Here is a 16,045-nt window from a genome sequence, read left to right on the forward strand (position 1 = left end):
GTAGACAAGAAATCTTAAATGTCTCAAACAAAAAGTAATTAAACATTTTCTCCTAATCTGAGTAAAAGAAGGGTTACTGTTAAGGTCGGGGACTAAATTTCTCTAGAGGAGGGAGGGGCATTTGAAATGGACAGCCTTGTGTAGTAAATGTCATGTTTTCAGTCTTTAAAGTTGTAGGTTTGAGGCAGACGAGCCTTGATTCAGGTGTCTATTGCCAACTTATTGTCAGTCGCATCGTAAGTGTGCTCTTCAATAGCACAGCTGATTTATTCTTCTTGGTAAATCCAAACTCTTTTATGTCAACCTGGCGTTACAGCTGTCACCTATATTATTCAGAAGCTGGATTGTTTTGCTTGCTCACTGAAATACTGTGGTGTGTCTCTGTTGAGCTTGTGAGGAGAAGCTTGAATATCCGATAATTTGGTGATGTATCTTCAGTAAGCATCATGAGGCATATTTAGACAGTTGCCTGATGACATTAATCCTCAAACTCATTCCTTCTGACAACAACATGAAAGATAGCTGACTGAAATTATTATTAAAATATGGACTGTAAAACACTTCTGGCATACATGTGCGTAGTAATTGAGACTGTGGTGAAATTGTCTGTCTCCCATCTCACAATTTTAGGAAATCCCTACTAAAATCCCTGGATTTATTGTGTCTTTTTTATTTTGATGATTCACAGATTTGGATGAGTGCCAGCTACAGGGTGCGTGTCCCAATGGAAACTGTCTGAACACCGTGGGCAGCTACAGGTGTATGTGTAAACCTGGCTATGTCCCGGACCCAACACTCACCACTTGCATACGTAAGATCTACACTCTAATATTTTCTGTCACATTTTCTTTGTCTCATCATTGCATTTATCATTGATCATCAAACTCACAACTCAATTAATTAATTGATTAATGCATTGCATTTGCATGTCTTTCTTTAATGTGCAGATTTATAATTGAAAAATGTTCATATAAGAGTGGCACCTTTGCGATCATATTATGACAGAGGATATTTAATTGATTTTCCTGGTCACCTGCTACAAAGTACAAGCAAGATAGTAAAGGCTGCTAGGAATGCTGCTGAGGCAAATGTGTTTGATAATATACATTTGAATGCAGTGCATGGATAAACGCATGGTGTTTCTTTAATAATCAGATGCTGTCTCTAGCATGTATCACAGAACATAAAAACCCAGCATTAATATGAGGGCGTCAAAAAGAAGAAACAGTAGGAAGATGTATTTTGAAGTAAAGCAGCTCCTATTGATGCCTAATCAGCTGTACTCATTGTTGTTTTCTTTATACGTTGACATGTTGTGAGCATGTGTTTACCTGGTTTTGTAATGTACATGTGTTTGTCTGCATACTACACAGTGTTGTCGCTGAGTCACTAAACCTCAAGTCTGAGTTGAGCCGAGTCAGTGGTGCTTGGGCTCTGGAATTGAGTAATACAGCAGTCGTACTGTGTATGTGTGATAAGTGTAAGGGGACTGGGGTTTGTGTCTTGGTTCTCTTTATATCTCATGGCCAAGGAAAGCCAAGTGTCCATCCGTCACCACAACTAATAATAATAACAAAGGTTCAGCAAAGGAGTATTATTGTAACCAGCTTTCTAAAACAGTTGTGCAAACACACTCACCAAGCACATAGCTTAATTATGATTGAAAATGTAGGTAAATTACAGCTAAAGCTAAAACAAAAGATTTGACCATTATAGACATGTGATAGACATCGGGTAAATTCCAATAAATCTTTTTTCTCGAGTTCAACCTTGGTGAGGTTTGACAGCAGTTTTTGATGTTGACCAAAAGTATGGCCTTGACATATCTGAGAGAATAAAGAGCTAAAGAGTAAAAAAAATGTAGGAAACTAAATAGCCTATTAGCTGCTATCCATTTTTTATCTAATATAAACTACTCCACAGAGACATTTAGGAAACAGCTATGGGACAGAAGAAGGCAATACAAAACTTTCAATAATTTTGCATACTGGTTAGCCTCTCTTAAAAGGAAGGGGAAAAGCCTGCTGTCAAAATGTAAACCTGAGTCCTCAATCTCTCTCAAAAACAGAAAAAAAATCTAAAGGCAATGAATGGCCCAAATGTGGATAATGGAGCGCATATTAGGACAATCGCGCCTCAAAGGTATTCATCGTGTGTCATGATTTTTGAAAGTCATAGAAATCTTGAAAGGTTGGTCTTTTTGTTCTTTCCTCTTTCCTAAATCCTGATCTGACAATGACTTACTGCAGGATGCTGCAACCACCACACTGTCGTCTAGCAAATGTGCTGCACAGTATTATGACCAAAAAGCTTTTTTTTTGTCTCATCAAACAACAGAAACATTAAAGGCATTTAAAAAAAATTGGGGAAATACACATATTTGCTTTTGCTCCAAGGGCTGCTAAACAAACTGGTAAACATCAGCATATCAGCACTGTTATTATGACGATGTTTTCTTACTTGTTAGCTTAGCACTGCTGTGTCTATAAGTACATACTCAGACAGCAGCTAGTGTGCCTGACTCTGACTTTCTGTTTGGATGTATAGATTGGTAGTTGAACCGTGTTTCAATCCCAGGCTCCCACTTGCCGAGGAATCCTTGGGCAAGATACTGAACCCTTAATGGCTCCTGAAGGCTGTGCAAGCAGTATATGATTGATGTGTGATAGAGGAAGTGCTGCCCATAGATGCACTGTATGGATGAGTGCCAGAATGGGGGGATGGCCAATCTGTAAAACGCTTTGAGTGGACTAGTGGACTAGTGGACAAGACTAGAAAAGCGCTACATAAATACTGACTTTTTTTTAACTTGGACATTCCAAGTGTAAATTGCTGGTAGGAGTATTTCTAAACTTTTAACAGGGATGGGCTAGCTGTTTGCTGCCCTCAGGTTTCTTTTACGCTAAGCTAGACTCACCTCAAAAGTTGTCTCTCCTCACTCATAAAAGGAAAGTGTAATAGAGTATTTTCCAAAATGTTTTACAACTCATTAGGTGTTAATGTAATTCTGAATAGCAAGGTGGTGCCTCCTCCCGCTCTATGTTGGGCTTTAGCAGAGGGCAGTGTGCACACTTACAGCTGGGCTGCTCTGATTGATGTTCACCATGACTGGTGTATGTATAACTGGTAAATTTAGTGTTGCAGAGAACTGGCGTTGTGTGGTCAATGTTTTGTATTGTAGACTAGTAGCAGTGTGGATATGCTCCTTCAGTTGATGTGTGTCAACTGACTAAGCTAACTTGCTATCCTGGGACTCTAACTACATGCAGCTTGTTGTCTGTAGTAAGTTATTGGGTAGAAAGAGTAACAAGTATGATAAATGCTAATCAATGGGAAACAGAAGGTGAAAAACATGGATGCATAAGACGTATTACTCTGTGATCAGATTTCAGTAGTGTTGAATAAATCAATGTGATGCCGGTTATCAAATCAATGACTAATAGAGATTTAGATGAGAACGATTTAATATGAATATAGTTTTGGTAAACATATTTGGCTCTGTTGAAGTTCTTTGTTTGAGTTAAATTTTTTCTGTCATTTTCTGTTTACTTTTAATTTTATAAATCTAGGTTGTCAGGGAAAGACACAGTCTGTGTAGAATTTGTCGTGGGTGGTAAGACTGCAACTCTTCCACCTGGTCTTAACTCTGAGTTGTCAAGGCTTCGGCTGTCTTATCCTAATTGAATGAGGTCTTCCCCAGAAAGTTTGCTAATCATGCCCACATTGTTTGCTGGACACCACCTCGACTGCCAGCAGTTCATCCATCATATGCACTTACCATGTCCTCACTGGTTGGATTAGGTAGGGGCCCAGAGAAAACTAGTTTCTGACAAAAAGGAAAACTCAAGGATTCGGAAAACACAGACCAAGCCAAACCCTCCTGCATGCCTAAATCTGAGCCGACGCCTTACTTTCATAGTGCATGAAGTATTGGCATGTTTTTGTGTGTGTTTCTTTCCTGCAACATATTGTATGTGCTTTGTATGTCTGTATTTTGTGTTAAATCTTAAACTGTTTCATTGTCGTTGTTTGTGCCAGCACAATATTTAGTTCCCCCACTTCTCACTGTAAAAAATATGTTTTGCTTTATGTAGTCTGGTGATTTAGAAAAAAGTTTAGACTGTAGTGTTTAGGGCACAATTCTGTACAGGTGAGAAGGGGACATTTTTTGGTGAAAGGGACCGCTTTATTTCTCCACTCTGTCCTCTCTTTCTCCCATGTATATGTCTCCTACACTCTGGTGCACCACTTCCTACACCTCCCCCCTCCTCCTTCTATCCACCTTCTGCGCTCCTCTTCAGCCGACACTCCTGCCATCCAAGAGGAGAAGGGGGCTTGCTTCCGTTTGGTCAGCTCAGGGAGACAGTGTTTGCACCCAGTTTCTGCCCAGCTGAGTAAACAGCTCTGCTGCTGCAGTGTGGGCAAAGCCTGGGGCCCTCACTGTGACAAATGCCCCCCTCCAGGAACAGGTAAGGTCTCCAGCCACATCAGACATTCATCCTGTCTTAATGACAATTAAAGGCCCCAAAATGATTATGCCCTGGCAAATGTAATACCAAAAACCACTCAGTTATCTTGCAGTTTAGTTTGGCCTTGCAAACAAGACACTGACTGTAATGGAAAAACTGACATTTTCACCTCAGTACATCTGAGGCTCAGTAGACCAGTTTCCTGCAGAACTTTGTTCCTCCTTCAAATTAGTCACACAAGTAGAGGAATTGAATTCCAATTATCTAGTGTGTAAATTATTGGAAGAGATTTTAGCCATGCAACACTTTCTGCCACCACTGGGCCTTGGTTTTGACTAACCTTGTGAAATATCTCAAAATCTTTGTGTTTGGCACCGCATTTGGTCCAAACATTCATGGCCCCTAAACAATGAATGATAAATTATTAATTAATGGTGGTTCCCTGACTTTTCCTCGTCCACCACAATCAGCATTCTGTTTGTGGTTTTGACAACTATCAGATAGATTGACATTAAATTTGGTACAAACATTAAATGTACCCCTTGTAATGTACTGTTATAATAATAATAATAATACATTTTATTTATAGAGCGCTTTTCATAACCGGGTGCTGTTCTTTTTATTCTCAACCAGTACTTTGGGGCATGACCAGCCTCAGTGTGGTTAGTGCTAATTTGGAAATGTGCTAACTCAATAAATTAAGATCGTGACCATTGTAAAAATCTGCTGGTTGAGATTTTTGTTTTTGACTGGAATGTCTCAAAAATCATTGAATGGTTTTCCCCTCAGGATTCATTTAAATAATATGGTTATCCTTTTACTTTTCATCTAGAACCATAATCAGGTCAAGTTCAGTGTTTATGTTTGAGGTTGATGCTGGTAGAACCTCTCAAAGACTGAGGGAGTACTGCACAGCAAACTGAGATACAAAAGTACAGTCTGTGATATTTCTTTATAAGCAAGGACACATAAATTGTTGTTTTTGTCAGAAATATTATCATGATGGTTCCATAATATGGTAATCTTCTGTCTTGACATAATATTTTTATAACTAATAACACACAAATAATCTATATTTTTTTATCCAAGTGCTGTTTTAAAATTTATCAAAATTATGGAGTAGCACAATATAGAAATACTCTAGAAATCCAACTTGTTTTAAAGTCTATGACTCCAGCATGTAATAACAACCATTGAGACATGGAAGAATAAAGCCATCATGTCATCAAGCCTATGAATACATGTTCAAAAAGAAAGAAAGAAAAAATCTCTCATTCTTTTATCCTGATGCTTTTTACCTGCATGGGTTTATCAGCTTGGCTAAGTAGTTGCTTTTAGAAAATTAGCTAAGCCTTTACAGTAGCTTTTTTCACACCTGATTTTACTACTTGTCTACATATCTTTATTTCCACACAACTCATCATGTTAATTAGTCTGACGGTTGTTCATTTCAGGCATTGCAGTTTGGTGCATTCTGAAAATGCATCAATGCCAATGCAATTACATTGGTTTTACATGGTTTGTCTGTGTAATACGTGTCTTCTTGTAAACCTCATATTTTCTCAGTTATGTGTTGCAATGCAATGTCTGAGGTTTATGCGGAATATACATAATACATATTGGCTTTAGCTGTGTTTTTTGTAGGGCAGATGTCAAGCAACAATATTACATTAGTTATTACATCAGTTAATTAAAATGAGGTCACATTGAAAGGGAATGTGATTTCATTCAAGTGGTAGTTCAGTAGTTTGGGGGAATTTCCAATTTCCCAGTGTCAGAAACCATTAAATGCTTTTTGAATGTCCTTGATGCAGACTGAAGTTATGACAAACTATTTGCTCAATTGTTGTGGTTTCTTTGGGATCAGCTGGTCAGTCTGAGCACATTTGCTTGCAGCCAAATGCAGAAATGACAATGGTATTGGCATTCAGTAATGATTTGATTCAATGGCAGAAAGCTTTGCTGTGAGAGGACTGTGACTTTCATCAGGCTGCCCCCTGAGAGGCAGGCAAGAAAAACAGAGGTTGAGGACTGAGAGAGTGCATGGTTTCATCGGGTGTTAGGCTTGGGAAGAGGTGATGTGTGAGTGTGTGTTGGTTACGTAAATGCAGTTTCATAGTGAGAGGCACAATATATATAAAAACTGAAATTAGTAAATGTTAATAGTAAAGAATATCCCTTACAACATTCATAAAAAAAAATGAAGACAGCTTGTGCGTCAGTCAATATTCAAACAAAACCATGTTCATTTCCATAGTGAAGAAAAAAGAAAAAAGTGAGAGAAGGAAAAGAGACTGGACAAAGTGTAAGATACTGTAGCTATGATACAGTATAGTAAAGCCAATGGTAGTGAAAGCAACTCACTGCCATTCATTCAGAAAAAACATTGTAATCTGTGTATGGGTTGTAATCAGGGTGTGGATAGTTGTAGGTACTAAGGAGTTGGCTAATTTCTATATCATCTTGGGTTGTACCAGCTTGGTACTAAGGGACGCTCCTTAGAATTTTTAATTCTTTCAGTGGTGTCTCTTCAACTTCTTTTTCTCTTTCCAGGCTGACTAAGCTTGGGCAGGTTATATGCGTGTGTGTTTGTTTGGTCATTGTCTATTAAGAAGGATGTCCATGTCCGTCCTTTCTGGAAGTAGTCTAGGAGCTGTGCATCTTTGAGCAATTTGTAGATCAGGTGCAAGCCAAAGGAAGGTTAGTAAATAAATAATGTTGTGCTCACTGGTGTGTGTGGTTTTAGATGGCAATATAAGTAATGGCAGACAAAGTGAGTGTAGAATGCAGGAAAACTCTAGGTGATTAGGATTTGTGGAGTGGTGAGGACTCAGTTTGTTAAAAATCACCTGCTTTGATAATAGGTGATCCAGGTCATCTTGCTCCCTCTAAAAACTGTATAGATCATGCTGGGTGAGTCTGTTCAGAGCTACATTGTCTCACCCAAGTTTTTCGATTATGGTAAATCTTCCCTTGGGATCTACTGTAGGCATTCTGTTTATGAGAGAGCATTGATGTTAATTACTGACTCCCCTTCCCTATGAGTTATAGTACACATGGTGCTACACAGTGTCAGAGATTCGGTTGCAGCCATATTTTTTGAGGTAGATAAATGTTTGTTGAAGTTAAGTTCTCTGCCTCTTTGGCAGTAGAGCTGAAACCTCGAATGTTCCACGGGACTAGTTTCATAGACATAATTTCTGGCTGAGGAGATGAACTTTGTTATGCATGGTTAGGGCTTCTATCCTGATATTTTTAGATATATTACATGCCTATGTAAAGTAATGTAATGGAAGGTCCTTCCAAGCCGGTGCAAAAGAAATGTTGTTTCTGGTTTCCTCTGTTATGTGACGTTCTTGTTTCATTATTAATAAATTAATTATTCCTTTAAAATAAGACACTGTCAGCATTTTGGTGGTTCAGCAATGCTTCTTCCAGTCCCTTGTAGGCTGGTGGCTTTTTTGTAGGTCACCATTCTCTGTTCTGTGTGTGTGGACCTGACACTTCAGAGCAAGGCATATGCAGAATGTCTGGTTTGCTCAGTCTTTCTAGTGGCTTGAACTCTGCAATAAGGTACTACATAGCCAGATTTTTTTGGGCTGATCTGCTGATTTGAATGTCAAGAAACGAACTAAAGAATGACATTTATGCACAAAAAATAATTAGTTAGATTTGGTAAAAATAGTTACTTTTGGACAGTACTTTCTTTAAGTTGAAGGACATTTGTAGTCATTGATTGTTAGTTTGAAATAGAAAACAAGGTTTTGTTTTTTTATTACACAAGTTACCAAGCTCTAGTCCCACCTACCCTGAGGCTCTGTGAAACAAATTGGCCTGAATCCTCCCTGAAACCTGATCATTTCTCAGGTTTTGCTGGAGAACTTACTCACTTTAACGCACATTTGTTGACAGTTCAATTTTCCCATTGTCATCATAACAAAATGTATCCATCCTGTTTAAGAGAGATTCCAGCAACTCTGTCCTCTGAGAAAAAAAACTGACAATTACACGGCAGCTGAGATTGCAGATCCTGAAGATAATTGGTTACACACAGAGAAGTGACACATTTATATTTCAACTGTCGATGCTTAGGAATCACATAAACTTGAGTCGGGGAAAATACAATTGGACATACTGAAGTTGTAAATTTAAATTGAGATACACTCAAACAGAGGAAAGTGGATAACAGGACAACATAAAAACTACGTCTGCCAGAGTAGTTTTTATGTTGTCCTGTTATCCACTTTCCATCCTATACAGTAGAGCCATTAATAGGCAGCCCTGCCAAATATCTTATCACATGGGAGACGTGGTTTGTGTTTAGTTACCGTAGTTGAAATGAAGAGAAGAATCATCTGAAAAAGAAAGTGGAGATTTATATTATGCCCTGAACAAAGTTTCATGTTGTGGTCAATATGAATGATGACATTTTTGATAACCAGTTGTATTTTTTTTTTAATCCAGCTAAGTTCAAAGAGATCTGTCCTGGTGGAATGGGCTACACTGTTCTACCAAATCCACCTGTCAATAAGCCGGTCACTGTTTACCAGCAGCCCATTGACCTGCAACCCCCCCAGCCCCTGCCAACGCCAGGGAGAACGGTGGAGGCTTTTGGGAAACCAGAGGAGATGATACCAGGTGAGCATTTGTTGTGTAATTGTACCAGTGCATGTGGAACATTGTTAGTTTAACATCACATGTTTAGCGCTGTGGCTTAGTACAAACTCGATGTTTGCCAAATGTTTAGTGTTTGGGGTAAAGTTTCTTAGATTTAAATTGCCGTATAAGCATGGTTTACATGAATAAAACTGATTCCAGGCCTTGTCAGGATTGCGATGGCAGCAGTGTGAGTCAGACAGCCCATCATCTTTTTACCAAGGATTTTCCTCCAGCTTCTCCTGGGTGTCCCCAGGAATTCTTGGTGCAGCTGGGAAATTTAGTACCTCTAGTGTCCACCAAGGTCTCTCCCACAAGTCTGTCATGCCCAGAACACTTATAGAGGAAGGTTGCCAGGACATTAAACAGTTACCCACACTACATCTATTGGGTCCTGTCAGTGCTAAGGATTGCACAGAGAGAAAATTTGCGTCATAGTAGCTGAGCGTATGTGACACATTCACACAGTCTTGTCTTATTTTGACTGAATGGATAAGACTCCTCTTGCTATTACTCTGGGGACCTCTCTGCCTCACGTTACTGAAAAAACCCTGTGTCCTTTGGTCTTCTCTCAAATCTTTGTACAAACATCAAAACCTAAAGATGCAGCAATTATCCCCTGTTGGTATAAACAGAGAAAATCGACGAATAATAAAGCTGAATCAAGCAAATGTGACTGACTCAAAGTTGAAATTCTTAATACGTTTTAAATCATTTTGTCCAAGATGAAACCCGTGAACTGCCTGTTGACAAAGGAAACAGAAATCTAGGTACAGACAGTTTTACTGAGCTATAGGTTAATAATCATCTTTTTATTGATTATTTGGTCAAATGCAAATTTCCTGACCTCAGCATTTCAGAAGAAACACATCTCATCTTTTGTGACTATTTCACACATACAAATTCAAGCCTGATGGGAAAATAGCTACTGAATAATAACTACCTAATAACTACCTTTTTTCTGTCATTTTATTGATCAGTTATGTTATTGAGGTGATTTATTGCATTTGACTGACGTGAAGGGAGTCAGACTTGTTTTTGTTTGTTAGACTCCTACCAGGGCAGGAAACTACATTCTAATTCTGTTAATTATGGACTAATATAACAAATGATTGTTCTTCAGCTGTACATCTAACTTCTAAGTGTCCAAACACTGACTCACTGTCAAACAAACTTTTGAAGGATTGCATTTAAGGCAATGCAGTGGGAGACATTTGTCATGCTTCTTGTTCCATAATGAATGAACCTGTTGTTGGAATTTATCATTGTCACAATGCCAATATCCCAATTCTGAATGTCTACACCGTTGGATGAACAGCAAGCTCACTTCTGCAAATTACAGCTTTGAAAGAAAAACACTAGAAGTCCTGATTTATAATCCCTCCTGCGTGTGATTAGGAACCCATGATCTTAAAAGAAACGTCCCTATTTTGACATTTGTTTGTAGAGGACAAGGATTTAAGTCCTTTGGCCCACTTCACACTCCCTTCAAACACAACCCAGCCCACAGGCCTTCAAGAGAGGGACCGAGAGGGGGGGAAAGACCTGGCTGAGAGAGAGATGGGAGCTTCAGCCTCTCCTGTTATTATTCAGGACATGCTTGGCAGACATCAAGGGAAGGAGAAACTGTGCAACATCTTAGCCAAAGCCAGACAGAATCCAAATTGCTGCTAAGCTTCTCTGGAACAGAGGAGTACTGAGTTTTCCAGGCACACAGGACAGGCCTTAAAAACAATTTGACAGAAATCTACCACCCAAAACCTGCGTGGATTAGTGTTTGGGTATAAGCAGAAAGTAATATGGCACCTGGCAGCCATACAGATTGGCATTGTGGCACCGCAGGAAATTGTTGTGGGTGGGAGGAAGAGAGAAAGATTTTTTTATAAATGCATATTTATATTATGGTCTGCAATGTTTATGACCTTTTCACAACATGAAATATGGGCCTATTTAGCAACAGGTATTTATGCAATAAAGGTGATTCTCATAGTTGATATTTATAGATCATGCTTAATATAGATCATGGAGGACCATTTTTATTCTTGTCATTACAGAAGAATTGAATCAATTAATTTTGTAAAAGTTGAAAATAGTCACGTTAGCTATTGTGTTAGAGCTAATGCGACTTAAAGGGATAGTTCACAGAAAAATTCAAATTAACTCATTATCTACTCACCACTATTCTAATGGAGGGGTGGGTGAAGTGTTTGAGTCCACAAAACACTTTAGGAGTTTCAGGGGTAAACAGCGTTGCAGCCAAATCCAATACAATTGAAGTAAATGGTAACTCCTTCTTCAAACGTAAAAAAAAGCCTCTAAGTCATTAATCGTCATCCAAGTGTCTGTAAGCCCCGGCATTCAAATTAGACTTGAAACAGCGTCATTTACAGCATGTTTTTAGCCTAAATGTCTGCTACCAGAAGAAGCATTTGGGCGGAGTGTGCGGTGTGTGCATGCAAACATGAACGTGGCTCCAGGGGGGTATCAGAGGACATTTGGGATGTAAATGATGCCATTTCAAGTCGAATTTGAACGTCAGGGCCTACGGAAACTTGATGTTTTTTTCAGTTTTTGTTTTTTTACGTTTAAAGACGTGGTCACCAGTTACTTCCATTGTATTGGAGTTTGCTGCAACACTGTTTACCCCTGAAACTCCAAAAGTGTTTTGTGGACTGAAACACTTTACCCACCCCTCCATCGAAATTCTGGTGAGTAGATAATGAGTCAATTTTTATTTTTTATCCCTTTAAATATATTGGTGAGCTAACCTATTGTCTGACGTGTATTGATTTTGACTCGATTCCACATACACCATTCTGCTTCCTCAAACTTTCAAGTACTCCAACATGTTTTTAATTGTGGCTGTAGTAGTCATCAACAAATCTTCAGTTACACCAATGCTAAAAACTGCAGTGTCCAAAGGTTTTTGGAAAAAAATCCACCCATTTTATAGAATGAAACTAATAGACAGGAGGTAATAAAAGACAACTAATATGTTGGGACAAACATGTAAAATATCTAGTTTCCTATACTTGGAATAACAGTTTAAACTGTAACTTAAAACATTAATTCAAATTTCCCATGATCAATACATGCGATGTACGGCATATTATGTTACAAACCCACATTTTTGCTTCTTTTTTCCCTTTGGTCAGTAGCAACAACTGCACCAGATCAGGTAGGTTGGGTGCTTTCAAGAGCCAAACTGTAGAAAGTGTGCATGCACAGACACACTCCCCCCCAGCCACGGAGGGGTTGCAGAATCACCTTTGCATGAAGTCAGCGCCACTGCTGCATGACTTTGGCTGGTCAGCGCAGGGAGTCAGAGTATGTGTACCTTTGATGTGCATGTGTGTACGCAAGCAGCAGTAATAGATGGCCTGAAATCCTGGACTCCGTTCCAAAGAAATCCAGACAGAGGTCTGTGCAGAAGCAGCAGGCAGTCTTTGCTTCCTGGCTTTGCTCTCTGAGCTGTTCATTCTTGCTTTGTTATTAAACTCCAGCCGAGTTGCCATGCAAGCTAAATGCTAATCTGCTTCCAGGCACAACATCTGTTTTGCATGTCAGACAGTGTGCAAAGCTTAAATGATTACTTTTGGACTGCAACATATGCATACAGTGCTTTGTTGACCTTGTCCCTCTGGTATTATTGTTTGTCTTTTCATTGAAGGAGCTGATAGTTCCTGTGTTTAGTGATAGGCCAGTAGTTGAACCTATCCAGCCCCAGCTATCTCCAGGGGTGTCCACTGTGAAGATGGAGGCAGCCTACCCAGGTGTCTGTTTCTCTACGCTTTTTATTTTGTGCTAAAGCGGCCAGATTTAGGCTGTCCGTCTCACTTGTACTCAAATTTATTTATAGTTTATTAGAATCCTAACATGAGCACACATAGTTTTAGCTTAGTCTGTTAGGAAAACAAGTCTCAGCTCAGTGTGAGGATGTGTGATATTTTAACAGTGGCAATAGACGTTGTTTTATAATGCGTAAAATATGTAGTGTTTTATAAATGTAACCCACTAATAAAGTCTTAACTCATTACAAAGCTTGTTGAAATTGGAATAGAAAAATGCCCCACAATGATGGTTACAAACAAAAACTAGTCAATACAACCATAAACCATGAATGCGCACACACTCAATACATACAAATGGACTTAAGGATGGTGAAACAGTTTTATTAGAGTGATATACTGGCATATGTGAGGTGCTTGTTCTCAGTACATAAGAATGTTATCAGGCTCAGCAGCTTCACTCACATTCACTCCATGTTCCTATTTTCCTCAGTCTTCCAGTTTGGGTGATTACTGAAGTCTGTTTCCAGGAAAAAACGTTCTACTATTACAACCCAACCACTTAGAGGTTCAAAGCCATTGTATTGTATTGAGTCCTTCTTTGCATAGCTGTAACCTTGGTTAAGTACGGTCCTCTGCTCTCATTATGATCAGTGTGTTTTAATCCAAATCTGCTGCAGACTCTGAAGTTTTGCCTCACCATTGGTGGAGCCAAAGGATGGAAGAGTTTAGCTATCTGAACTATTTGTCTGCCCCCCTGAACTTTCAGTTGGCAAAGTCAGTTAGAAAAAAAGAGGCATTACCAACCACTCTGCAGAAAGCAAAGTTGTGCTGTCATGCACCTTTTTTAGAATGGATATCTTTCGCATTTGTGTGAATAGGAAAGTGGTCTCAGACTTTTGGACTGTGTATAATAACTGCTGCACAGACTTCATCTATATAGACATACTGGCTGTTGAACTAGGTTCTGGTCTCCTTTTATGAATATATACCACCTCCCCTGGCTGCCAACATAAATGCACTGCAGCACTGCTCCACACTGAATATGAATGGAGAGGAAGCAAGACCAGATCTGTAGATCACTTACAGCAAAAATTGGCCGGTGACGACGGAAAGTAGCATAAATTGCAATTCAAAATGCAGACTACACCCATCCAAACGTCAAAAGGAGCTTCTTTGTATGAAGAGCACATCTGCTGGAGCAGAACAGTCATCCTTTTCTACTTTCTACTTTAATTTGTGAGCTTTAATTTGTGAGCCTCTGGGCTCCAGCTCCAGAGTTTATGCACACACCGTAGGCCGAGAGTCATCTTCTTTCAGCAAGAAAGTTAATAAGCATATTTTCCAAAAATGTTGAATGTTAAACTAAACCTTAAATGTTGTCAAGGCCATTTTTTTGAGGTGCTGAGCTGCCAGTGTCATAATGATGCAGTGGGTACATACAGCAGGGTATCTTCTCCATAACAATACAAATGTACAAGTATTTATGCCAAATATAGTGTGTGTCTGCTAAGAATGATTATGCGGATGTATTCAAAAGTCACTGTGTTATATTTGACAAAGAAAATGTGTTTACTATATAGTAAAATATAGATATGATGGACTAAATGTCTGTAACTGTGTGTTTTTGCTTTGGTAGAGGTGGTCGAGAGGAGTTCTCCACCTGCACCAGTGGAGATCCTCCCATCTAACGCAGGCCAGGACATCGCCCCCACCCAGTCAACTGGTAAAAATAAAACATTCCTTAGTCTTTATTTTATTTTCTTACATCACAGTTTTAAAATGTTCTTTTCCCCTTCTAGTTTACTTAGTTAAAGTTGCCCCAGCTTCTTGTTAAGCCGGATTAGCTGGCTTGCTAAAATGTCAATTAGAAAACTAATAGTAACTTCATTGGAGACTAGAAAATAAGTCAAAGGAAGAGGTTGATATTTTGAAAAATATAAATGTTTCCTGGCTCTTCATTACTTTAAAGGTCAGACTGTCAATAATGTTTCATTGTGTCAAGCAGCTCAGATTCATGTATCAGACTTGATCATTTGAACTGAAAAAAGGAATTCTCTCTGCTACCTCGAGTGGATTGTGAGAATTATAATTATTCTACTGACATTCATTGATTGTAGTCATGAAATGTTGTGACATGGTCTTTTACACTGTGGGTAAGACAGCACACAAGGATAGTTAGTTAGGGGGAAAATATCTATCTCAAGCAGTTTCTGACAGGGAGCATCACCTGTTTAAGTAAAAAAAGGATTTATGCCTGAAATAATGAGACAAATAAAGTATTTCATGGGCATTAGTGAGAATGCCATCACAGTTACATAAACAGCTTGAATTGAAGAAAACATGGCAAATTACTATTTTTGGTAAAATGTTAATGACTATGACTTCACTTCTGTTCGTTTAATTGCATTCTCCCCCTGTTGCCTGAGGCTACATTGTGGTGCATGTTGCCAACTTGTGGTTCTTTTATATAGAACAGTTTACTCGTGGTACATTCATTGTATGTTGTGCTTCATTCAGCTTTTAAAAATATTTTTTGAGACCCATTATTAGTTCTTAAACTTCTGCTGCATTCATACTTTTCTCTCTCACAGAGGTGGATGAGTGTCAGATCAACCCTTACATTTGTGGCCAGGGGATTTGTTACAACACCGCTGAGGGCTACATCTGCCACTGTGAGGAAGGATACCGCCTGGATGATGCCCAAACCACCTGTGTCGGTGAGTTGTCCATTGGTCACAGTCAGTTGAGGTCAAAGGTCATCTTCTGCAGCTGGCTGGCTTTATTTATACCAAGCTATGTTTGCAGAGAGTTTGAAGCTTCCACAGTTTTTTGTTTCAGACTCACAGTATCTGTTTCTCTGTCATGCTAAGCTAGGTTTGTCCTATACATAACATTCACAACAGTCGTGTGAAATGAAAATGTTATCTGGGCTCAAAAGACACAAAGAGTCAATGTTTTTGTGTCCCACAACTATTAGGGATGGTCATCTTGACATTTTTTTCTCACTGATAACTGACACTTGTTAACTGACAACTAGCTGGTAACAGAGTGGACAAGCATAAACAATACAACGTGAGGATTCACATATCACCACATATCTGTTAATAGAGCAACAGGCCAGCACAGTTC

At 39.0% G+C, this 16,045-nt stretch overlaps 1 protein-coding gene across 5 annotated transcripts in view; it reads left to right on the plus strand.

Moving 5' to 3' along the window:
- The window catches only part of ltbp1 (latent transforming growth factor beta binding protein 1), a 122,894-nt gene that overhangs the window by 68,906 nt on the left and 37,943 nt on the right, over positions 1–16,045 (plus strand). For 2 of the 5 annotated variants that reach the window (XM_034608294.1, XM_034608298.1), the window contains exons 10-16: positions 689–811; positions 4,302–4,469; positions 8,934–9,107; positions 12,281–12,303; positions 12,796–12,898; positions 14,553–14,639; positions 15,508–15,633. In XM_034608294.1, coding sequence (XP_034464185.1) covers positions 689–811; positions 4,302–4,469; positions 8,934–9,107; positions 12,281–12,303; positions 12,796–12,898; positions 14,553–14,639; positions 15,508–15,633 — 804 coding nt within the window. The remainder of the gene's footprint in view (positions 1–688; positions 812–4,301; positions 4,470–8,933; positions 9,108–12,280; positions 12,304–12,795; positions 12,899–14,552; positions 14,640–15,507; positions 15,634–16,045) is intronic. The other 3 variants (XM_034608295.1, XM_034608297.1, XM_034608296.1) reach the window with 3 other exon arrangements.

Source organism: Hippoglossus hippoglossus, chromosome 15 (genome assembly GCF_009819705.1).
Source record: "Hippoglossus hippoglossus isolate fHipHip1 chromosome 15, fHipHip1.pri, whole genome shotgun sequence".
NCBI classification, from domain to species: Eukaryota; Metazoa; Chordata; class Actinopteri; order Pleuronectiformes; family Pleuronectidae; genus Hippoglossus; species Hippoglossus hippoglossus.